A 24,501-nucleotide genomic window follows, 5' to 3' on the forward strand; every position below is an offset into this window, starting at 1 on the left:
GCTTATACTATCATATGGTTCTTTTACATTTGAAATAAGAAAATATTAGAAACTACTGAGTCTCATTTAGATTAAAGTAGTCTAAAGAATTTATTGCCCACCTAGATACTAAATTGCTTTTTCTAGAAAAAGTGTATGAAAACAATACCGGCCTGCTATGGAAAAAAATAATTTTTATGAAAAGTATGTGACTATGTTGTCAAGAATCATTCACAGTAATAATTTTTACCATAAACATTGCTTTCTCCAACCCCCTTTGAGATAGTCTCTCTTTATAGTGAGGCCTGCCAGGGAACTTCAGATTTGCCTGCCTCAGCCTCCTCCATGCTGGGATTGCAGGCAAGCATCTTTATGTCTAGCAGTTTATAAATATTTCTAAAATTTAAAAATGATAATCCAAAATACATGAGTTCAAATCAGTGGCACATATAAGAACACATATTTAACCTGGAGGTGATAGCACACGCCTTTAAGCCCAGCATTTGGGAGGCAGTGCCAGGCAGATCTCTATGAGTGTAAGTTCGAGTCTACAGAACGAGATCCAGGATAGGCATCAAAACTACACGGAGAAACCTTGTCTCAAAAAAAATCAAACAATAACAACAAAAACAAAAACAAAAACAAAAAAAACCATATTTAACGTTAACTGAAAAGATAATTTCTTCAGATTCCCAAAAGAAATTGGGATTCTCTGTGATCTCTGTACAGAACTGGATTGTCATTTTAACATCTTTCTCCTAACTTAAACTTTCAAGTTTTTTAGAATTCTGGGGTTTTGGCTACATTTTCATAATTCTCACTATTATAAAATTACTTTTCTTTTTCAGACAACTTCTATTTATTCGAGAAGAGCTGAAAGCATCTTCATATCTTGCAATGGTAACGTGCTTTATAGTTTGTCTTATTTTTTGGCTGTATATTTGCAAAGATAAATCCTTAAAAGGTTATATTTGTTACTGTCTCTTTCCATAAAATACAATGGCAGTTTCCAAATGAAGGTCTGTAATGGGAGGGAGAGAGGGAAAAAAATGAGTAGATATTCTTATAGAATCTTAAAACGACATTACAACAATGTCATTTATTATCATTTATCCCAGAATAGCTTCCATTCTTTTTTTCACCCTCATGCTTAGTTTTTATAGTTTTAATAAATGTTTTTAGTGGGGAGATGGGGTATACATACATACACACATATATGTACACAAAGTAACGAAAAGTACATTGCTACTTGTGATTGTTACATTTTGAGTTCTATATGATTAAAGCTTATCCACAATGTTATAAGATAGAAAATGACTTGTCAGCCAGTCTTTATAATTTAGTGGCAAGAGTCAAAGCCATTAACAACAACAAAACCCGTTAAATAAAAAGCTCACTCGGGTACCATCAAGACCCATGGCTTTAACATGGTTCAGCTGTCATATACATCAAAATTAGCCTCTATCCACGTGGGATTCAGCAGGAGGTTACTTCTCTCAGTTGACAACCTACTGGAAGATGACTGCAGGACCTGGGCTTTTATCTTCTAGTCTGGTAAACCAGGGACTTATCCTGTGCTGGCAGAGGCCTGAGCTGATGACCTTGTGTGTGCTGAAAGCTTCTCCACTCTCAGCAACCCTTGCAACGTTTACCAGGGAAGCTCGGGTGAAAAGCCATAGGGGTCTGCCCTAGCCATTGAACACTTCTGCTCCTCCTTGTGCCTCGGGCTGGGTACACCAGCGCCTCGGCCGACTCTCGGAACCAATTAGCTGCCTAAGGAACCCCGAGGCTGTCCTCGGCAGGCTAGCCTGGGCCGCTTTCCCCGAGTACACTGAAGCACAGGGGCTGGATGAAAAGAGCAAAGCCTACAAGCACCAAGCCTCTCCCAGCCCTGTCTCAAGATGGCGACAGCGCCCGGCAGGCTTCCACTGAGCCCAAGGCCATCTCCCCTTCCCACCGGTCCCCGCGCCGCTGGCGGAGCCGAACTAGAGGACGGCCTCGCGGAGCTGCGAGCGGGGCGGGGCAGAGCCTGTCGCCCTCCCACGCACGCGCGACCTCGCCTCGCATCCCGCCTCTCGTCTCGGAGCCCTCGCCCTGCAGGGCGGCGCGCGCTGCCTGTCGGGATACTCGGCCCGCCCACCCGGTCCTCCCGTCCTGCGGTGCGTTCGCGAGACCCGTGTTTCTCCCAAGATGGTGGCGCTCCTCTGTGGGTGACTTCAGGAGACGACAGGGCCTTGCGTCTTCGCCAGCACCTCGCTGCCCCCTCCTGCGCTCGCTCGCGCACCCGGCCACGCAGCCGTCCACCGCCTCCTCACGCCTCTCCTCTGTCTACCTGTCGCGGACGGTGGCGCCTCCTTCTGCTTCTGCTCGGAGTTGCTCGCCTCCCTCGCACCCCACTGTGGACAGACCGCGGTAGCAGCCGACCAGCGCGCCGCCGACTCCAGCGTTGCCCAGGCGCCTGGCCTCCCGGCCTCGGTTTCCTGAGGAGTAGCGTGGGTCCCGCATGAGCCCCGGCGGTGGCGCCAGCGAAAGGGAACGAGGCGGTGGCGGGCGGCGGCGGCGGACGAGGGCAACTAGGACCAGTGAGGCGGCCGCAGCCCAGGCGCGGGGGCGAGGACAGGTCAGTGCTGCTGCGGCCGCGGCCTGCCCGGCGCGCTCCCTCTCGTCTGTAGCGCCGGCCCTCTCGTCCCCCTCTGGGCCGCTCAGGCAGGGTAGGCGCCCGGGCCCTCACCCGCCTCTGTGAGCGAGTGCTTGGGGCGCGTGGTCTGGAGGGGCCGGTGCCAGGAGTAGGCCCTGGTGGCTGCGGCTGCTGCAGCCTTAACTGTCAGTGCTGGCTGAGCGCTGGAGGGAGGGTTTTGTCGCCCGCGGATACCCGTGTGAGCCCGGGGTGGGGCGGACGTGCAGGGCATCGAGATTGGAGCCTCATCGAAGCAGGGATCGGAGAGCCAGCCGTGGCTTCAGGCTGCGACGGGCAGGCCTTTCCCTCCGAAGGGGCGCTCTGGGTGGGAAGACATATTTAGACGTGTGCTAGTGGGTTGGGGTATTGGGGGTGGATTGGAAAGGAAAGACGGATGAAGCAGCACATCAAACCCAAGGATTGCGCTCTCGGTTTCTCCGTGTGCTGCTTCTGATAGAATTCAGTAGTTGAACGTGAGTTACTGGATTCCTCAGAAACTGCTGTGTTAAATTTAAATGCAAACCTGTAAGCAGTTGGCCGCCGCCGCCTCCTCCTCCTCCTCCTCCTCCTCTTCCTCTTCCTCCTCCTCCTCCTCCTCCTCCCCCTCCCCCTTTTCAGTTGAGAAAATGAAAAGGACGTTTTCCCCATCTTGATGCGGAGGCTTTTTGTTGGAAGAATCAGAATTGAACGTGCTAAACAGTTTAGCCCTAAAAGTAGAAAATACAATTTTAATAACACTTTTCAGACTTAGAATCCTCGAAAGACAATTTTATGTCATTTTTAAAAAATGACTTCTTATGAGCATGCTAAAATAGAACAGTACAAAATCTCTTTGGGATTGTATTAAGTAGCTAGTATGCTATTGCAAATGTAAACTAACTAGTATGCGGAATGTATGATCCACGATTATCTTCAATCGTGAAGGACTATGGGTATAACCTATGATTTTGGGAGAAGTAGCAGATTATGTCAGAATGTTTTGGAGAAGAGAGTGCGCTTGAAATAAAGATGACCTAAAGTTTAAGAAATACAGCTGTTAAAAAGCTACATACCAAAATCATGTCGTTACCCAGTCAATCTTGTTGAATAAATGGGAAAAGGGACATGAGAAGTGTTTTTCTCACAGCTCAGATTAGTGACTACTCTTAAAATATCTTTGGCAATTCATGTAAATTTAGAATTTAGTAGAGGTTAAAAAGAAAATTTTGTCTTGGTATGTATGATAGAAATTTCTTTGGTATTAGATTCTCCATTTAAAGCTAATCTGCTTACTGCATTTTTAAGGAAATGACTACCACATCTATATTGCTGATAAGCCTTAAGGATGACTGTAGGTCCTTAAATACTTAGCATTACAAAAAAGCCCATGCATCAAAATCAGTAACAAAAATGAGAGCTTCAACAAATAATTTGCAATCTGTATTTTTTTTTAAATAAGAGATACCCTACATAATAAAAAGAGATGCCTTGTTGCTTTGTTTTCAAAATCAGAATGTAAGCTATGAAAGACTTGTGTCAATATTTAACTTGCATTGGTGTGTAGAGTAGTATACACATACTCCTTTGGACATTGCCCCCATATCTGAGGAGTTTAAACATGGGGTTAGAATATCTTTTGCAAGCAGATTTTGTAGGTGGCTTTTGTTTTTATCCCTGAAATCTACTTCCCTACCACCTTTTATTTTATTTTATTTTTTGAGAAAGGATCTTATGGTGTAGCTCTGGATGACCTGGAACTCTCCTCCTGGCTCAGACTTGAGGGTGCTGGGATTAAAAGGTGTAGGCCAGCAGGACTGGCTACTGTCCTGTTTTATGTTCTTAAATGTAATTTTTACCAGAGTCTAAAATTCATCCCACTTGATTAGTCCTTTTAACAGCATTCATTGGTTATCTATAATGTTTCTGACATGTAACGTTAAAGTCAGTTGTATTTTTTTATACATTTATGTTAATCTCTGTCTTCTGTCAAATAATTGCTGTAATAATGTTTCTCCCAGTTTTATGAACATTTTCCTCTAACCATAGCTATTTTTTTTTTTTTTTTTTGCTCAAGAACTTAAAATGATTATTGCAGATGTCTTTAAAAAGAAAACTTAAATGGCTATTGGTATATTCCTGTCACTTATTCTATTTAGGTTTATATTTGTTATTAATGATAACATTATTGTTAAATTGATCTATATACTAAGTGCATATGTAGTTATTAAAATATCAGTTTTCTGATTTTTAAAAGTGGAAGTGAGTTTTCAGAAGTGGTCTTTTAAGTACTTTCAAGTACAGAAAGCACATGACAGAGGGCCATATAAAAATAGTCTTTAAAACGTCTTTGATATTCTCTTCATAAGGGTTTAGGATAACAGAATTTTGGATGGTTTTGACAGTTTTTTTCCTCACTGTTAAATATAAAGACAATGTTAAGCCAGGCATCTGTAAATCAACGATTGAGAGGCTGAGGCAGGATTGTGGCATGGTCGAGGCTAGCCTAGGATAAGAGGTGAGAGCATGTCTCAAAAAAAATTAATGATAGAGATGTGATAAAATGTGTAGTGGAAATAGCTTTGTGGGTTTTTTTTTCTTTCCTTATTTTTTTGTCTTGGGGTGGTGGTGGTGGTGATGGTGTGGTTGTGGTGGTGGTTGTGGTGGTTTCAAGACAGAGGTTTCTCTATATCCCCAGCTGTCCTGGAACTAGCTGTGTTACCAGCTTGGCCTTGAACTTACAGAGATCTCCTTGCCTCTGCCTCTGGGATAAAGCCGTGTGCCAGTACCGTTCAGCCTGGAAATAGCTGTGTAATTAGAGCTTGATTTCATTTTTGCTGAGCCATGGTTTTTATCTATAAACAGGATGGTGAAGCTATCCCGGATGTGAGAATTAAAGACTGTACAGTGTGCCTTTCAATTTTACCTTAGAAGACATCATACCCAGTTTTTCTGAATTATCTTGTATATAGTGATGTGTAGCCTATTATTTGTTCTACTGCTTGTTTTCCTTTTCACTGTGAGTTCAGTCTTTAAGTGCAAGGATTTCTGTTGTTTAGTCAGAGAGTATCTTTCCAGATGCCTTAAGCCTATTTAGCCTGCTGTATTATCAAACACTGGGTAGTTTACATAAAGAAAAAGACACTCCCATCCCCCACCCCTATACACACACCTTAAATAGCAATGTATCTCATAGTTATGGACACTGAAAAGTTCTAAGATCAAAGCTAATTTCATTGAAAATGAGTAGTTTTAGGAAGATTTGTTTAGCTGGACTAGGAATTGAACGTAGGTCCTCTCACATGCCGGTCCTTGTCCTTTTTGTGCTTTTTGACACAGTCCTAATTTGGTTGGCCAGGCTGCCTTAGACTCACTCTAGCCTAGGCCGACCTTGAGCTGGGAGTCCTCCTGTCTCATCTTCCATAGTAGCTAGATTACAGGCCTGTACCACCATGTTTGGGTTGAAATGTGTCCCTGTGTTTCTGTCTGCCTCTCTTATTATTTTTTTCTTTGAGATTTTATTTATGAAAGTTTTGCCTGCATGCATGACTGTACCACATGAGTACAGAGCCTGTGGAGGCCAGAAGAAGGTGTTTGGTCTGCTATGACTAGGATTACAGATAGTTGTTAGTTGCTGTGAGGGTTCTGGTAATTGAACCTAGGTGCTCTGGAAGAGCAGCAAGTGCTCTTAACTACTGAGCCATCTCTTCAGCTTCCCTTCCTCTCCCTTGCACTCCCCTCTCCTTTCCTCCCTTCTTCCTCCCCACCCCCTTTTTGTGACAGGATCTCACTAGCTTCTGAAACTAGCTATAGAAACTAAGCAGGTCTCCAACTCAGAGAGCCACCTGCCTCTGCTTTACCAGTGCTAAGGATACTGTTCTTGCTCATCAAGATTCTCCTAAAAGCCCCACCTTGTAATTTTCTCACCTCAGATTTTAGGCTCTTAGAGAAGTTTTAGGGGGATGTAACCATTCAAGTCATATTGTGGAATATGCCTGAAATAGTTAATTAGTATATTTACAAATAGTCAACTAACATTTCTGAATCTCCTTTGAATACTATAAACTGGCCTGAGTTATATGGGTTAAAAAAACAAAAACAAAACATGTCTATCATTTGGAAGGTGATAGATAGTTCAGTCATTTATTGCATATAACACCCCCCCCCCCCTTTTTTAAAGTAATATCTTGTCATGTTATAGAACTTGATTCTCTATGCCCTTCCAGTCTTAGGTCAGTTCTGTAGATGAGGCATCCCTTAGCCCTTAGCTGCCATTGTTAAAACTTACTGTTGGTACCTTTTTTGGGGAGTTGGCTGGGAATACAATCCAAGCACATGTGTTCATGTCTTGGTTCCAGCCTATCATTCAATATCTGATTTATAGTATGCATACATGTGTGGTATGTGTAAAATAAAATAGATTTACTCTGGTACTTGGCTTGTTAGTACTAGTTTTTGGAGAGTGATTATCATTCTAACTTCTGCTAATGGAGTTATAGATGTTATTAACCAGAATAGTCCTCTGCCTGAGATCAGCTTCTGCATTTTTTTTTTAAACACGAGGAAATTAAGAGTTAAGGTTTAATATGATTTTCTTAAATCACCCAGGGCCAGAATCAGTCTGGAGTCTCTGGCTCCCAGGTCAGGATTCTACATATATTGGCAGGTGTTCTGGTCTATCTGTTCAGAAGAATAGTTACATGTACTTTGTAATTGCCCACCCACTTTTATGGAGGTATTTATTTTCCATACTATTAATAAAAGGTACCCTTTAGAAGATGCCACAGGCAGAGCTTTTATTCTTGCTAATAAAAGATGTGAAATAAAATTGTATTAAATAGACATACTGTTATTTTTCTCATAATTTCTTTTTCCAAACATGAGGTATTTGAAATACTTGAAGGTGCTTTATTCCTTCTTAACAAAGTGACTTATTGATAAATACACATCAAATTTCTTCTCATGTTTTCATTTAATTACAAAAATGCTAGCTATAGTTCCTTGAGTTCAATTGTCTAGAACAAGTAAACTAACTGGATAGTAATTTGGAAAGATTATTAGTATTAGGACTATCTACAAATGAAATGAAAGTGTTTTTTTTTTTAACACTGCTTTTTGATATAGGTTCAAGTATATGTTATGCATCTCTAGTATCTCTAGGTCTTACTTTCCCGAAGCCACACAAGAAATAATAAATGCTTCAGAGTTTCAGTGGTTCAGGAAACAGAAACAACCTGGGACTATTGAAATAAAGGAAAGAATTCACTTTTTTTTTTTTTTTTTTTTTGCTGCAGAAGGACTTGCTCTCCTTACCTCTGTTTTTTGAGCCAGAATGAACTAAAAATGAACAGGCCATTTATCTTTCTAAGACACTACAATCTCACACATGAAAGTGTTACTACTTTCTAGTTTCAGCGGATTATGTTGCTCATATGCAATACTTCTTCATAGCCCAGGCTAGACTGTACCTGACAGTGTAGCTCATGCTATCCTTGAATTCTTGGTCATATGCCTATGCCTTCCAAGTGCTGGGATACTTTCTTGTTGACTTTGTATGTTTTTTAAGACAGTGTCTTATGGAGCCCAGGCTAGCCTCAAATTCTATAGTTGAAGATGACCTGAGCTGCTTATCCTTCTGATTTCACTGCTCCAGTGCCGGGTCTGTGGCTGTGAACCACTGTTTCTTACTTGTGCCTGGTGCATACATATACATGTTCAAGTGAAAATGTTCTTTTGGGCATTTAAAGCTAGCAGTTTTGTACACAGAACTATTCGTGGCCTGAATGAAGTTGCTCTCCGTGTTGTATTTCTATGGATGGTCTTTCCATGTAACAACTTCTGCCTTGTGTAAAGAGGTGATGGCTTGTCCAATTCAGATTTCTAATGGACTTTCTCTCAAATGTAAGGAAGTAGTCTTAGAATTGTCTATGTGGAATGAAACATGGCCATAATTTTAGTTTTATAGTCTGTGATGTAAAATAAATTCAGATGCTTCTACTTAAATATAGAAGATATGGACAATGTAGAGGATACTATAATGAGCCACATATTCAGTATGAACAAACTTTATATTTTGTTATTTCCTTGCACTCTGTTGTCCAGTCCAAAACTCATTCTTTATTTACTTATTTATTTATTTTAGTTGATACCTTTAGTAGCACTAATAAGAATTTCTTCTCATTATAGTTCCAACACTTCACCTAGTATTGGATGTGAAGCATAATGCTGTTCTTTGGAAGGGAAAAGAAGAACTTCATAGTCGTGCTTTGTATATAAAGCCAGTGTGTCATAAAGGGAAGTAGGTTCTAGCTTATTAGTATTTTTTTCCTTAAAATTTCTGTTTATTGTGCCCCTCAGTGTGGATATGTACCATATTTGCTGATCATACAACATGCCAAAAATGAGGATATTTAATATTTGTCTTTGTTAAATATTTTTGTTTTATTTGGGACTTTAAAATAAAAAATAAAATAAATATATATAAAAATAAAAATAAAAAATGCTTTTTGAGTCCTGTATATTATGTGTACTAGTTGATAGATCTTATTTCAGATAAAGACTAGTTAGACAATATTTTTCTTTCCTCACTTCTGAAGTGAGCTGACAATGTATCCTGTGTTGCTGTTGGAAAATACACTAGGAAAATCCAAATCCCAAGTTTCTAATAAATGAAATTTCTCCACTTGTAAATGCTGCTCCATTCTCATTCTCTCTGTTACTGTTTCTCACTGATTCTGTAACGTATAGGTTTTTAGTTTGGAGATAGGAATAGGAAATTAAAGTTTGGGAACTTAAAGGAGGAATATACTTTATTCCATAGATTGGACTATATAAATTTGAAATAAGAACCCATAAGCATAATAGAACTGAGCTAATTTTAGTCTTTTGTACACATAACACTTGGTATCTGTTCTTCAGATCGTGTATAATTTCTGCCTGGTACATTATGTTTCATGTTACTTTAAAAATGAGGCTTTTTTGGTCTGATTTAACTGTGTATGGATCATCTGCCTATCCCATTCTGAAAATTTATCTTACTCCATTTTTTGAGTTAAATGAAACATAGGGAAGAAGTGAACTTAAAAACAGGTATATTTTTGCTGTGGAATATGTACATAACTTTACCAATTGAAATTAAATGTCTACTCCTGTATTGAAGAGTCTGTGAGAACAGTAAATGTTTTCTCGTGTACACATTTTGCATTCTCTGTCCTTTTCCTTCTCCCTTTCTCCATCTTTCTCTCCTGCATCTCTTTCTTCCCTCTTGTCTCCTTCTTTCTTTGTCTCTCCCTGTCAACCTTTTCCTTTTGCAGATAAAGGCATTTGTAAATGCTAGAATGAAAGAACTACATATATATGTGTGTGTGTGTATGTATGTATATACACACAAACATAATATATAATATATATTATATATATTAGTTTTTGCAAGTCTGGTTTAGGATACTTGCTGTATGTTTGGGAAACATGTATGTATGATAATGAATAATCCTCTGCTGGAGATAAAAATTAAGCAGAAATAGGCAGTACTAGATCAATACTGGACAATTATTCATACCAAATTTTGAGAAATTAAGATTGATCTCTCTTTTTACTGAGGTAGTATTTTGATTATTTAGTTACTTATTCTGTGCTTAAAATTGTCATGTTGTAATAATAACATTTATCTATTCATTTGTTCATCTGCTTGCCTGACTGCCTGCCTGTCTGCCTGTCTATCTGTCTATTTATCTATCATCTTATCTATTTTTGTGGTTCTGTGCATTATGTCCAGGGCAAGTTTCTGTTATTATTGCTATTAATATTAATATTGTTTTGTATGATGTGTGTTTGGGCATAGGAGTACCATACTATGTGTATGGAGGTCAGAGGATAATTTAGTTTCTGTCAATTTTTAACTTTGGTCCCCGAGATCTAACTAAGGTGTCAGGCTTGTATGGCTAGTACTTTGCCCACAAAATCATCTTACCAGCCCTACATTTTTATCTTATTAGGATATTTTTTACAAAGCAGGAAGATTGGGTCACCTAATTCTGTAAGATCCCAGGGCTTTGTTGTTAGCTTGAACATCCAATGTAGCATTCTCTCCTGGTAAACATCTCAGTCTCAGTTTCTAAGGTTAAAGTCATGATTTTTTACAATTTTAAAAAGTGAAATTGTTTGTGATATTATCTGTTATTAGTTGAAGGTTTTTGGTATGGATCATTTATTTTGGTCCATCTGAAGAGAGGAATCCTTTTTTTTTTTTTTTTTTTTTTTTTTTTTTTTTTAAGAATATGAAAAGCTAGTGGTCCTAACATTGAGTTAAATTTTTTCCCAATTTTTTAAAATGTCACTTGTATCATCTCCCTTTTGCTTTTTCATTTGCTTTTTTTTTTTTTAACTGCGTCATTGATTTTATTTTTAATAACTTCACATACAGCTTTGAAAGCTGGGATTCCAAGGCTCCTTACTTACTTTTGGATTTGTCTTGGCTCTTGGACTTCTGTTCTTCACAATACTATAAAACCAATTTATTAAGTTCTTTTGGGCAATTAAACGATAACCTTTTGTGTGTGGTGTATTTATTTCTTGACATAATACCATTGTTATTGTTCATTCATGTTCATTCATGTAGCATATAATAGTACTTCATTGTTTGTTCTTGATTATCGTCTGTTCAGTCATCAGCTGATAGGTATTTGGGTTGCTTCCAATTTTGGTTGTTAATGTTGTGAATATATGTTTACACCTTTTGTTGTAACTATACATCATTCTCTTGAGTATGTATGTAGGTGTGAACTGGCTGGGCCATAGGTAATTATTTAAAATTAGAGACACTTTTAAATGCTTTTCAAAGTGGCTGTATTTTTTAACAAATAATTTTACTAGTAACGTGAAGGTTCTGATTTCCCTATAATTGTTGTTGCTTTACTTCCAGTCTTTTTAATTGTCTATGTTCATTTAGGGTGCTCTAAAGGTTTGAAATAATAGTTTTGTTTTTGTTTTTTTTTTTAAAATAAGCTTTTATAGGTGAATAAGGGATGGAAATAGCAGGGCAAAGGGAAATATTTCTAGAGAAATGTCCTGAAAAGCAGAATTATTGAGATCAGAAATAGGGACTTCTAATATGATAGAGTGCAATAACCCAAGGAGGTTGATATCTCAGGATGTCAGCACATATGGGTAACATTTGGATGACTGGGTTTGACCATGTGACAAGGATCTCAGTTAATATGAAAAAAAAGTTTGAAATTTGTATTGTTGGCATTGAGAAGACATAGAAATTTTTAATATGAGAGATGATCAAATTCTAATTTCTAGGAAGATAATTCTGTCAAAGTATATGAGAAAGAAACTAGTAAAATAATAAAGCTCTGTATCACAACAGTCTTGGTAATGATGTAGGGAAAAGAATCAGTAGATTCTTTAAAGAGGAAATATTAAAAAATAATTTAAAGTTAACATTTCCAGGCCTGAATATAAGTTAGAATGTTTTTTATAAAGAATGGCCATAGATAGTTTTTAGAATCAGATTTACATTTGAATCTTAGCCTTGTGTTTATGTACTATGTATAGCAAGCCACCCAAGTTTTCTCTTATGAGCTATTTTATTCTTTAAACATTTTTAAGGATTAGAAGTATAAAAATGAATGATTGACATACTCTTATTAATGTTTTGTCTAGTCAGGAAGAAGAAGCTGTGCTAGCAAGGTTTGATTTCATAGTCTTAAATGTTGTGATAGAGAGATTAAACTTTGCTCTGAAAGCAACTAAAGGCCATCAGAAGAATTCTTGTGTTGGATTGGGGGGGATTCCAGAGGAAGAATTTGTAGCAGTGAGAAATATATTTTACTTGGGAGGAGAGATTCTACAGTCTTATTTAAATTTTATGATTTGAGTTATTGGCCTGTGAATCCTACCAGTAGGTCACAGGATTTATTTAGTCTGTGATAAATCTAAGCTCTTGTATAGACACCCCCCCCCCCATTAAGTCAGGATTCTATTATAATAGCACCACAGTCTGTGAATCTCCTTCATAGCTTTTACTTTGAATTGTAATTATAATTTATTGTGTTTTTTTTAAATTTATCCTCATCTCCCCCACAGCATAAGAAATCATGTATAATTTCTTTACTATGGTGTTTTCAGCTACAAGTGTACAATCAAAATCTAACTGACATATTTTGAATGAAGAATTTGAAGACTTTTATAGTGGTTAGGTTAAATAGAAATAGCGGAATGTGATGGCACAAGATTTTTCTCCCCCTTAGGACAGTGAGATTGGTGATATATAGAGTGGAGTGGTTTTTTGTTTTTTGTTTTGCTTTTTGGGGTGTTATGGGGGATAATTGAGATTATTATTTTTAATTTTAAATTACCTTAGATGCTGACTTACTGAAATGGTGTTATACCTTTGATAATTGGGAGTTGGAGGTTATAATGCTAGAGATAAGATGTTAAAATATATATGGTTATGATATTAAGATCACTTAAAGTGTGTTAAAAATACAAATTCATGCGTTCTTATTGCACTGAATCAGAATTACTGCACGGAAGCCTAAGTACATCTTTCTTTTTAAATTATTTTTATTATTTATTTTTTATTTTCTTCATTTTTTTTTTATTTTACATACCAACCACAGTTTTTCCTCCCTCACCTCATTCCTCCTATGTTCCCCACTTCCATCCACTCAGAGAGGGTAAGGCTTCCCATGGGGAGTCAACAAAGCCTGTCATATCAAATTGAGGCAGGACCGAGTCCTTCCCCTGTGCATCAAGGCTGAACAAGGTATCCTACCCTAGGGAATGGGCTCCAAAAAGTCAGTTCATGAATCAGGGATAAATCCTGGTCCCACTGTGAGGGGCCCCATAAACAGACCAAGCCACACAACTGTCTCCCATATTCAGAGGGCCTAGTTTGGTCCCGTGCAGGCTCCCCAGCTGTCACTCTCCCCAGCTGTCAGTCCAAAGTCCACAAGCTCCCACTAGCTTTGGTCAGCTGTCTTTGGGTTTCCCCATCATGATCTTGACCCCACCTTGCTTATATAATCCCTCCTTCCTCTCTTCAACTGGACTCCAGTAGTTCAGCCCAGTGCTTGTCTGTGGATCTCTGCATCTGCTTCCATCAGTTACTGGATGAAGGTTCTATGATGACCATTTAGTTCAGGCACCCTCTTCACTATTGCTAGGAGTCTTTGCTGGGGTCCTTTTTGTGGGTTCCTGGGAATTTCCCTAGCACCAGGTTTCTCCCTAACTCCATAATGGCTCTCTCTATCAAAACATCTCTTTCATTGCTCTTCCATCCCTCCCTTCCCCAATTCAACCATCGGTTCCCTCATGTTTTCATCCCTCATCCTCTCCCCTCAAACACAGATTACCCAGGAGATTTTATCTATTTCTTTGTCCTAGGGTGATCTGTGCTTGTCCCTCTTAGGGTCATCCTTGTTACTTAGCCTCTCTGGGGTTGTAGATTGTAGCCTGGTTATCCTTTGCTTTACCTCTCGTATCCACTTATGAGTGAGTACATGCCATGTTTGTCCTTCTGGGTTTGGGTTGCTTTACTCAGGATGATTTTTTTCTAGTACCATCCATTTGCCTGCACATTTCATGATGTCATTGTTTTTTTTTTTTTTTTTTTAAACCGCTGAGTAATACTCCATTATGTAAATGTACCACATTTTCATTATCCATTCTTTGGTTGAGGGGCATCTAGGTTATTTCCAGGTTCTAGCTATTGCAAACAGTGCTGCTATGATCATAGTTGAGCAAGTGTGCATGTGATATGATTGAGCATCCTTTGGGTATATTCCCAAGAGTGGTATGTCTGGGTCTTGAGGTCGATCAATTCCCAATTTTCTAAAAAACTGCCTTACTCATTTCCAAAGTGGCTGTACAAGTTTGCACTCCCATCAACTGTAGAGGAATGTTCCCCTTACTCCAGTTTCTTGCCAATATAAGCTGTCATCAGTATTTTTGATCTCTTGTTTTTGATCAAAACCTTACATCTGACAGGTGTAAGATGGTATCTGAGTCGTTTTTATTTGCATTTTCTTGATGGATAAGGAAGTTGAGCAGTTCCTTAAATGTCTTTTGGCCATTTGAGATTCTTCTGTTGAGAATTTTCTGTTTAGAACTATACCCAATTTTTTAAATTGGATTATTTGGTATTTTGATGTCTAGTTTCTTGAATTCTTTATATATTTTGGAGATTAGCCCTCTGTCAAATGTGGGGTTGGCTACTGTTCTATCTTATAGAAGCTTCTTAGTTTCAGGAGGTCCCATTCAGGAGGTTGCTCTCAGTGTCTGTGCTACTAGTGTTACATTTAGGAAGTGGTCTCCTGTGCCAATGCATTCAAGGCTACTTCCCACTTTCTCTTCTATCAGGTTCAGTGTAACTGGATTTATGTTGAGGTCTTTGATCCACATGGACTTTAGTTTTGTGCATGGTGACATTAAGTTGGGTGTTTTTGTTGTTTTTTTATTTGTGAAGATTTAAGATACACATGGAGTACTTTACTTAAGTAATGCTACAGTTTAATGGGCCCTGTTATGTGTCAGGAAAGGCATCTTTATTCTTTCAGTACATTTTCTTTAAATTCAACCACTTATTTAACACTTGAGAGACAGAGAGGTCAAAGGATTTAGCCGTGGTTGCAACTCTGACAGGTAGTAGATAAGCATCTATGTTTTTGTACAGCAGATGTTTCGCATATAGAGTTTATCTGAAGCAGAATTACTATAGGTTTCCGGAGGGATTTGAGGTATGTGAACAGTTTTCATAATTTTCATCTTATCTGTAAGGAGGTTAGCTAGGAAATGAGGAGCATTAATCTTTGTACATGAAAATGGGAAACATGCTTTCCCAGATGAAAATGTTTGGATCACAGCCTGCTTAGCTACCCTACTACTTATCTTGGTAACAGGAGTAGGGTAATTTGTCTTTCAGTATATTTTTGGATTTTTATAAGTATTATTAAAGATGGATTTGCTTTTATTTTATAATGAATTTCAGTTTTTTTTTTTTTTCTGAAAGACTATCCAGTTGTTTATGTTAAAAGAATTGAGTGAGGTGTTTTATATTTTAGGTTAAAAATCTGTAAGAGCCTGATTTTAGAATTCACCAGCTCCTCAGAAGTTTGCTGAAATATGGTATGTTTCTGTTTTACTTTTTGAAATTCATATTGCATGAATTATCTTAATGTCATGGCTAGCATAATGCCAAATGCGTTCAATAAATTTGAGCGCCTGTCATTTTTAAAGGATCATGTTAAGTGGTGAGTATGCTACCAGGTAGGCTGAGAGATATAAGTGGGGTGCTGAAAGAATGTATAAGAGATTACTGAGACATAAAGTAATATGGACAAGAATATCTAGGAAATAGAATTGGCTGTTAGGCTGTGGGTGTGAAGAATCTGATTTACTTGCGAGCATATGTATACAAGACATACTATGGTCTTAATTCTATCTGTAAGGTAATTGAGGTTTAGAGAGGTAATCTAACTTGCCCAAGATTTCCCAGTTCCTAAGTGATCAAGCAGACAGTAGAATCTCAGATTGGCTTTGGAACCAGTGTTCAGCTGAGCACTCTACCTCATAAAAAAGGAAAAGATTACAAGAGAGTGCTTGACTTAATCTTTAGAGTGTGTGTAATTCTTCAATGAATTGATCGATTTTACTTTCACTTTTGCCATTTTTGTGTTTTTAAGTTGGAAGTTAGGTTCATTTGAATATTCTCAATCCACATAAGCTATTAGTCTCATGAGAAACATAAAGGAACTGTCTCATGCATTTTAAGGATGTTGTTTTTTGTCCCTTGCTATCTCAGTGATGCCTGTGTTGTTATTAGGAGACACAGTTATGATAGGAAAATCTGGGAAATTGAGTTATTTCTTACAGAGATTATAAATGCTACTTATTGGAATCCCCTAAAGTTGCTTATATATATACTCAGGCCAACACTAGCAAAAATAGGGGCTCAAACATCGATGTTTAAATAATTCCTTTGAGATTCTCAGATACCTTCCTATTTTAAATTGGGTTCTGATTCAGGCTTTTAGCCACCTTGTTTGTATTGCTGTCTGAGGATGTTAACTCTGAAGGGGCTTTCCCCTCTCTAATCATATACTTCTTTCCTTTAGTTCATTGAAATTTATTCTATGTGTATGGATCGATGAAAGATGTTTGTGGAAAAAACTAACTAGATAAAATGATTTCTCAGTACTGATATATTCCTGACATAAGACATTTTGACAGAATTACAGTATGATTAAAGAGTACTGTGTAATTTGAATCAGAAAGATTTGGTTAAAATTTTGTATGTGAGTTAAGGTACTTGAAGAATAAGGATATACATTCATATTTTGCCATATTATTTCATAGAATTGAGTCTAATGGGATTGAGAATGAACACTTTTTTATACAACTCAAGGACTTTTAAGTTAATTTTACATGATTCTACTTAAATACAGAATATGTGTGTGTGTGTGTGTGTAACTATTTCATCAAGAATTTCCCTTTTTAGTAGATGATTTCTCTATCCATTTAAGACTCCTGTTATTAAATCAGTCTCATATAGCTATTGCCTTAATCCATATTCTAAATCTTTGCTTATTCATATCTCAAAAGTCAGTAAAGCAAAACTAAGCCTTAGCAAAACTTTAATAATCAGTAAAAGGTTAGTCAGTCTTGGTTTTAATCTTACTTTCAACATTATTTGTATAATCTTGGGCAAGTTGGTTAATCACTCTGAGGCTGCTTAATGTTATTCTTATAGTGTCTGTTTTGATCATGTAGAGCTAACTAAAGTCAGTTGAACATAAGGGTATTGTTGATCATTGTACTTTGTAAACCATATAAACATTGAAAAGTAGGGATTATTATCTTTTTCAGAAATGCTTGGGACCAGATATGTTTCGGATTTAATAATTTTTTAGATTTTGGCATGTTTCTGTAGACTTTACTGGTTAAGCATATCTAATCTGAATCTGAAAATGCAAAATCTGAAATATCCCTAAATCTAAACCTTTTTGAGTTGCTGACATGATGATTTAAAATTTTCTGGATTTTTGGAGCATTTTTAAGTTTTGGATTGAGAACATTCCTCATTTTCTCAAGTGATGAGGTCGTTTAAGAAAACAATATACTGGAAAACAGTCCATAAAGGTTTTCCTTTGGTAATTCTTCTAATTTTATATTGACAACTGATTTGAAGCTTTGAAGATTATGAATTGGGTTTTTGCTAGTGTTCTAACTAAAGGTTTGTTTAATTTATTAGAATTATTAAACCTACGTTCAGATCAAGTTAGCAGCTAGACTGGTGTGACAACCTGTTTTTAATCAGTGACTCAAAGCTGTTATCACCCTGATGTCACCGAATGGCCACAGCTTGTAAAAGGTAATTTTGAATGTTATTTTACAGTCTTTAAAAGGCTGTCATTATAAAGTGAAATATGTGCTGTAAAAATGAAGAACATGCATAGGTAGCAGGAATACTGCTAAGAATAGAGGACCTAAGAATTGAGCTATTTCTCCATTTAATCTCCTTTCTAAGATATTTATTATAATTTCTTTCCTGCCCTTCCATTCATGAAGAGAAGTAGTCATCAAAGACCTGTTTTTCTGTATAGGTAAATGAGAAAGTGTTTCTCAAAATATTTGAAGATTACATGTAAATGAGAAAGTGTTTCTCAAAATATTTGAAGATTACATTATGAGATTTTAAGAAGTACATGGAAAATGCTTTGATTAGTGTTCTTAAGTATACCTTCTTTTGTGGTAGAAGTTTAAATGCCTCCCTAGAAGTATAGTCCCTTTAGTAAAACTAGTCTACTTTTTGTCCTCGAGAGTTACAGTGGAGTTAAAAGTGCAGCTTTACATCCTTAAAAGGTTAGATTTGCAAGCTCACGTTGCACTGTTCAGATTAGTGGGTGTTTTGTGATCTCATTTTCTGTCATTCAAGTTTATAGCTAAAATTGATACTTTTAAGACTTTTTTTCTCATCAGTGTTACTAGGTATGTTTCAGTTTTCTAATTTTGTTTGTTTGTTTGTTTATTTATTTATTTGGGCAAACTTTAGGATAACTTGGTTAGTGTTTTTTTTTAACTTTGGTTTTGAATTTTGAAAATTTAAAAGCATGTACTGTATTCTTTTTTCCTTCCAGTGCATTGGTAGTAAAGAAACCATAAGCTCATTAAGAACCAAAGTACAGCTTTGGAACTGTTAGTAGGTGTTATATATACTCATAATTTTGAGAGTTAATTCTAGTTTTAGGGTATATTTTAGTAACTTAAAATATTCTTGAAGTAGTCTGAGAGTAGACATTATTCAGATGTACACAATAATTATCAATAACATGTTTCTGTTGTATATATTTACTTTTCTCTTGACTAAAATAAGACTGCAGTTTGAATGAAAGCAGCCTATGCTATGTCTAAGAGACCGAGAGAAAATAATTTTAGGATAATAATCTTTGAATCCTTTTTTATTCTGTTTGCTGGATTGGGTTGTTTTAGGGTGTTAGTTTGGCTTAATAGTGTTTAATAGCTGGTTCTAATATATGTAAACATCAAATCGTATATATACAATACTTTATTGGCATTATGATTCTGCTGTTCACATCCTCTGTTTAGGGAACAGAATTTGGGAAAACAGTTATAGTTGACCGTTTGAAGATATAGTTACTCTATAGCCCATTTTAGGATCTTGAAACTTTGCAGTAGTTCTGTAATGTTCTCCTGAGATATGTTATTTTCTCTCTTGTCTTACATTTTTCCTAATTTTTTTCCATCATCATTCCCTAAGCTTTTAAAAATTTTCCCTTTACCTGTTCGAACATTTTGCTTCCTTTAAAAGTTTGTAATTTGTCTTTCTCATTGCTTACAGGTTTCCTTTTTTTTTTTAAGCCAGCTTTACCTCACAGTGTAATGACGAACGTTGGAGGGGCACATTAAAAAATGACTTAGCTAGTACATATGGGTTATCATCATGTTTTAGCGCTTCTAGTCCTTTTGTATGGGATGTAAGTTTGAGACTAATCTTGGAGTATTTATTTAAGGCTGGTGGAAAATGGTATACCGCAGATGGTTTGCTTGTTCCCTGGGGGGAAGAAGGTGGAAAAGTGTTACATTTATTGTCACTACCAAGCCCCAATTTTCAGTTCCTATGTATTTTTGTGTTAAACAGAAAATATAAATACACTGCTAAGAAAATCTAAAATATTTGAGCTTTGGGTCTGTTTTTAATTAAGTGTGCCATTTGTGCGTCTCTCTCTCTCTCTCTCTCTCTCTCTCTCTCTCTCTCTCTCTGTCTGTCTCTCTCTCTCTCTCTCTCTCTCTCTCTCTCTCTCTCTCTGTGTGTGTGTGTGTGTGTGTGTGTGTGTGTTACTGATTTGGAATGTAAATGATTTGCAGTGAGTGTTATTTTTAAATTTTATTTCTTTATTTTAAGTGTATGAGTGTTTTGCTTACAGGTATGTATGTGAACCACGTGTGTTCCTGGTGCCCACAGAGGCCATAAGAAGGCACCAGGGCGAGGACTGGAGTTACAGATGGTTGTGAGCAGCTGTGTGGGTGCTCCTAGTCAAACTTTAATTCTTGGAGCAGCCAGTGCTCTTAACCAGTGAGCCACCTCTCCAGCCCCTTAAGATTCTTTGTTAAAAATTATTTCCATATCAATGAGCCAAAATAAACCTTTTTATAAATGCTTTTTGTCTGTTTGTTTAAGTTGTAAAGTCTGAAGTCAGTGATAAATTCACAAATCAAGTCTTTTTATACCAATTTGAAAATTTTAACTTAATCTTTTATTATTTTTTTCTAACCCATTTTGGGAATTTGAAGTGTTATAAATAGGTATTAAAATCAGTTCATCTTAGAACATTGACTCTCACACTTTAATGATTTATAAAAACTAACAGAGTAACAGGTTTTTTTTTTTAAAAAATATTTTACTTTTGTGATGTGTTGTTTCACTGTTTAGTCCAGGCTGGCTCCAAAATAAGTATGATCCTGGATTATCCTCTGATTACAGGAATTACAGGAAAGTGCTGCTGTGTCCAGCTCTGGAATTCATTCTTTAACCATGTGCTAGGATTATCGAAAATTACCTTTTGTTCCAACCCAATAAATATGGGATGCCTTTTGATGCTTTAGATGTATGCATTTTCTATATTAGCTAATATATTAAAAATAAAGAAAATAACTAGCAGCTATCAGAGCTGAAACTAGCTTACAATTATCTAACAAATATAATACTCAACATACATACTGATGACAAATAAATGTTTTTTAGAGAAATCTAATTTCCTTGTTGGACCACAGTAATTATGATTAGAAAGGTACATAGAATTTAAATATTTTAAGATTTACATACACTATTATATTTTAGTTTGAATTGTTTAGAGCAGAAGCTGGGCAGATTGTTTAAGGGAGTTGTGTAACATTTTAAGTTTTGAGGAAAACCCGGTCTTTCCTGAAAGTACTTAACCTTGCTTTTTCAGTAAACACACACACACACACACACACACACACACACACACACACACACACACATATACACACACACAGTGTTTAAATACATGGGACTGTCTCAGTAAAACATTACTTCCAAAATCAAGTGCTTATTCCACACCTTGGTGTGTTTGCCCAGGTTACAGTTTGCTAACACTTCATTTAATTTCAAGACAATGAATACCAATTTGTTAATGCAGGCAACCCAACTTGACAGAAAGTTACAGTTTTGTTTTTCATTGATGCTTGACTTTGTAAATCATTATGGCTTATAATGATCTGATATCTAATATTAGTGATTCCAATTTCCTTTTTTAAAAAACCATCAAGGTTTTTAAAGTTTGTCCTTAAATGTGTTATGACTGATCTGATCTAACCATTTTGTTTTCTCATTTTTAAATCTTTTAAAATACTCTTTCATTAGAACTTACGTCTTGCTTTCAAATTTATCTTCCCTACTTACAGTTCTATCCCTTTTTGGAATTCACTAACCTTTGTCCTTAATTACATTTTACAGATCACCAGGAGAATCTCAGTCTGAGGACATTGAAGCTAGCCGAATGTAAGTATAACTTGGTTCAGGCTATGTGTGTTTTAAGTTGCCCTACACTGCTTTATTTGAAAATACTTCCAGGCTTAAAGTAAAACAATAAATAAATCAATAAAATAAAATTTCCAAAAAGAAAAAACTTAATATTTTATCTAGAGATTAGAAAATATCTACTTCTCCCCTTACCAAGTACTTCCATCCTCTGGAAACCATTATATGTTTAATGGGAAGTAGATAATTGCATATATGATTCTCAATTCTTATGTTTTTGTGTCTTTAGTAGTTGTGGGTAAATAGGGAAATGATAGGAAGGCTCAGCCATTTTAGTGCCTGCTATTGACTAATTTATAACTAATGATGACTGTTTGAATATAACCTCTGTTTACTCTAAATATAAGTCATCAGGTCTTGTATTTTAGATATAAAGATGCCTGAGAATTAGTTCCTACCCTCTGAAAGAGCATAAACAGAATCGTAGTTGGGATACAGTAGGAATAAAGAGGAGTACCAAATTTTGCAATATAAATCTAGTGCAGATAGTAGAAAAATTGGCATAATTAGGTAAACTAGGTTTAGTTTTGAAATGTTACTGGGAATTAAGTAGCTGGAAGTTTGACTAGTTTTCTAGGCAGAGTCATGCGCAAGGTTCTGAAGCAGAACACTTGAGTACAGGGAAGATTGAGGAATTGAGACCTTTTCAAAATTTGGCAATGAGGAATGAAAAATGGAGATAAAAATCATCACTACAAGGGTTCAGGCAAGAGACTGTGGCAATGACCTGGTGAATATCGCACCTGCCTTACAGGTATGAAGACTGGAGTAGGGGGCAAGCTAGGTTGGCAGAATTGGCAAGCTATGAGTATAGTGAGAGAGTTCCTCAGCAAATAAAGAACAATTGATAAAGACAGTGGGTGTCAGCCTTTGACTTCTACATATAACCTCCACACATGTGTTAATAATATACCTGCACAAATGCATAATACACACATCCCTGTCTTCTGAAATTAGAAGGAGGTAAAGGTAGGTATGTAGAGCTGTGTTTATGTGGTTGAGGCTGGGCGGTGGTGGCACACACCTTTTATCCCAGCACATGGGAGGCAGAGCCAAGTGGATCTCTCTGAGTTTGAGGCCAGCCTGGTCTAGAGAGCAAGATCCAGGACGGGCACCAAAACTACACAGAGAAACTTTGTCTTGAAAAACCAGAAAAAAAAAAAAAAAAAGAAGAATGTGGTTGAAAAAGCAAGGTTTTCTTTACTGAAAGCAGATTACATCATTTTAAATGCTTATGTACATTGTGAATTCCAAGAAATGATTATGAAATATATTTTTTAAATTTATGTGACCATGTAATTTCTCTGGTAACTTTAAAACAATTATAAATGTAGAAAACTTACTATTTACTGTTTTAAAGTATACAATTCAGTGATATTGTGACCATTAATGCTTTTGAGCATTTATCATCAGAACTGTTGTATTTTACAATGCTGAGACTTTGTATGCATTAAATAGTGACTTGTTCCCACTGTGGCTGGCAACTACGATTCTGCTTTTTTGTCTGAGTTTTGGTGCTTCTAACTACCTCAAGTAAGTGCAGTCACAACAGCTTTTTTTTTTTATTTTAATGATAGGCTTTTTTTTTTTTTTTTTTAAACTGAGCATAGCAGCCTCAAAGTTCATTCATGTGTATCAAATACTAGAAATTCCTTGTTTTACACTGAAAATTTCGCTTGCTTCTATATGCTGTATTCTGTCCATCTATTCATCTGCTAATGGATTATTTCTGTGTTAGCAATTGCAAAAAAAATGTTGCTATAAGCATGGATCAGTTCTTTGAGACCTTGTCCAAAATACTTTTGGGTTTATATCTGAAGTGTAATTATTATGTCATGGTAATTATGTTTAATATTTTGAGAGCATACCATACTGTTTTAAACAGTACCTATACCATTTTATTTATATTACCTACAATAAAAGCATTATAATTTTTCTACAGCTTGGCTGGTGTATTAAAATTTTTTGGCGGAGTAGTAGTCATCCTAATGGATGTGAGGTAGTATTTTAAATACAGTTTAGTAACCAAGTAGCTTTTTTGGTTGATTTTATTCTTAAAAAGAAAACAAATTTATTTTGTATACCGAGATTGCTGCAAGTATGGCAGGAACTGAAGAACTGCCTTCCCCATGTAAATCCCCCCACCCCACTTCTTTTTTTTTCATTGAGACAGGGTTTCTTTGTGTAGCCCTGGCTACCCTGTAACTGGTTTGTAGACCATACTGGCCTCAATCTCAGAGATTGACCTGCCTTTGCCTACCAAGTGCTGGGGTTAAAGGTGTGCACCAATACTGCCAGTTTCCCATGTACCTTTTTATGAAAAAATTTTAATGGTATTCTGTGGAACACTATAATTAGAATAATTGAGTTGTGATTGAATGTACTAAAAACTTAAAATAGCTAGGAAGGGGTTGGGGTAAAGAAGCAGACTAAAAGTTCAAAGTTTCATGCACCGAATGGCCAGCTGAGCTTAGAAACTTCATAGTGATTATAGTTTTTAGAGACTTCTCCAGTAGTCTCTAATGAGTAATATTTTAGGCTGAATATTAGCTGAATAGCTAGGTCAGACTATTGTTAGTGGTGTGTACAGTACACTTTTAGCGTTAAAGCATTTTGTATTAGCATTTGAGCATTTTGCATTTACATACTATTACTAATGGCCACAGTTAAGAAGGTTTTGCTGACAAAAGATGTTAAAGCAGTAATTCAGTCTCTTGTCAGGTAAAGCCCAGACTTAATGTCTTCATTCCTGAAATTCACTAAACATTTGAAGAACTAATAA

At 36.7% G+C, this 24,501-nt stretch overlaps 1 protein-coding gene across 4 annotated transcripts in view; it reads left to right on the forward strand.

The window, feature by feature from the left end:
* The first annotated feature begins 2,501 nt into the window (after positions 1–2,501).
* Positions 2,502–24,501, forward strand: part of Ube3a (ubiquitin protein ligase E3A) — a 90,125-nt gene continuing 68,125 nt past the window's right edge. Inside the window, exons 1-4 of one of the 4 annotated variants that reach the window (XM_036184013.1) lie at positions 2,539–2,599; positions 15,700–15,763; positions 17,889–18,008; positions 21,636–21,680. In XM_036184013.1, the coding sequence (XP_036039906.1) occupies positions 17,989–18,008; positions 21,636–21,680 (65 nt within the window). In that variant the 5' untranslated portion in view covers positions 2,539–2,599; positions 15,700–15,763; positions 17,889–17,988. Of the gene's footprint in view, positions 2,600–15,699; positions 15,764–17,888; positions 18,009–21,635; positions 21,681–24,501 lie in introns of all 4 variants that reach the window. The other 3 variants (XM_036184030.1, XM_036184021.1, XM_036184039.1) reach the window with 3 other exon arrangements.

This window comes from Onychomys torridus, chromosome 1 (genome assembly GCF_903995425.1).
Source record: "Onychomys torridus chromosome 1, mOncTor1.1, whole genome shotgun sequence".
NCBI lineage: Eukaryota > Metazoa > Chordata > Mammalia > Rodentia > Cricetidae > Onychomys > Onychomys torridus.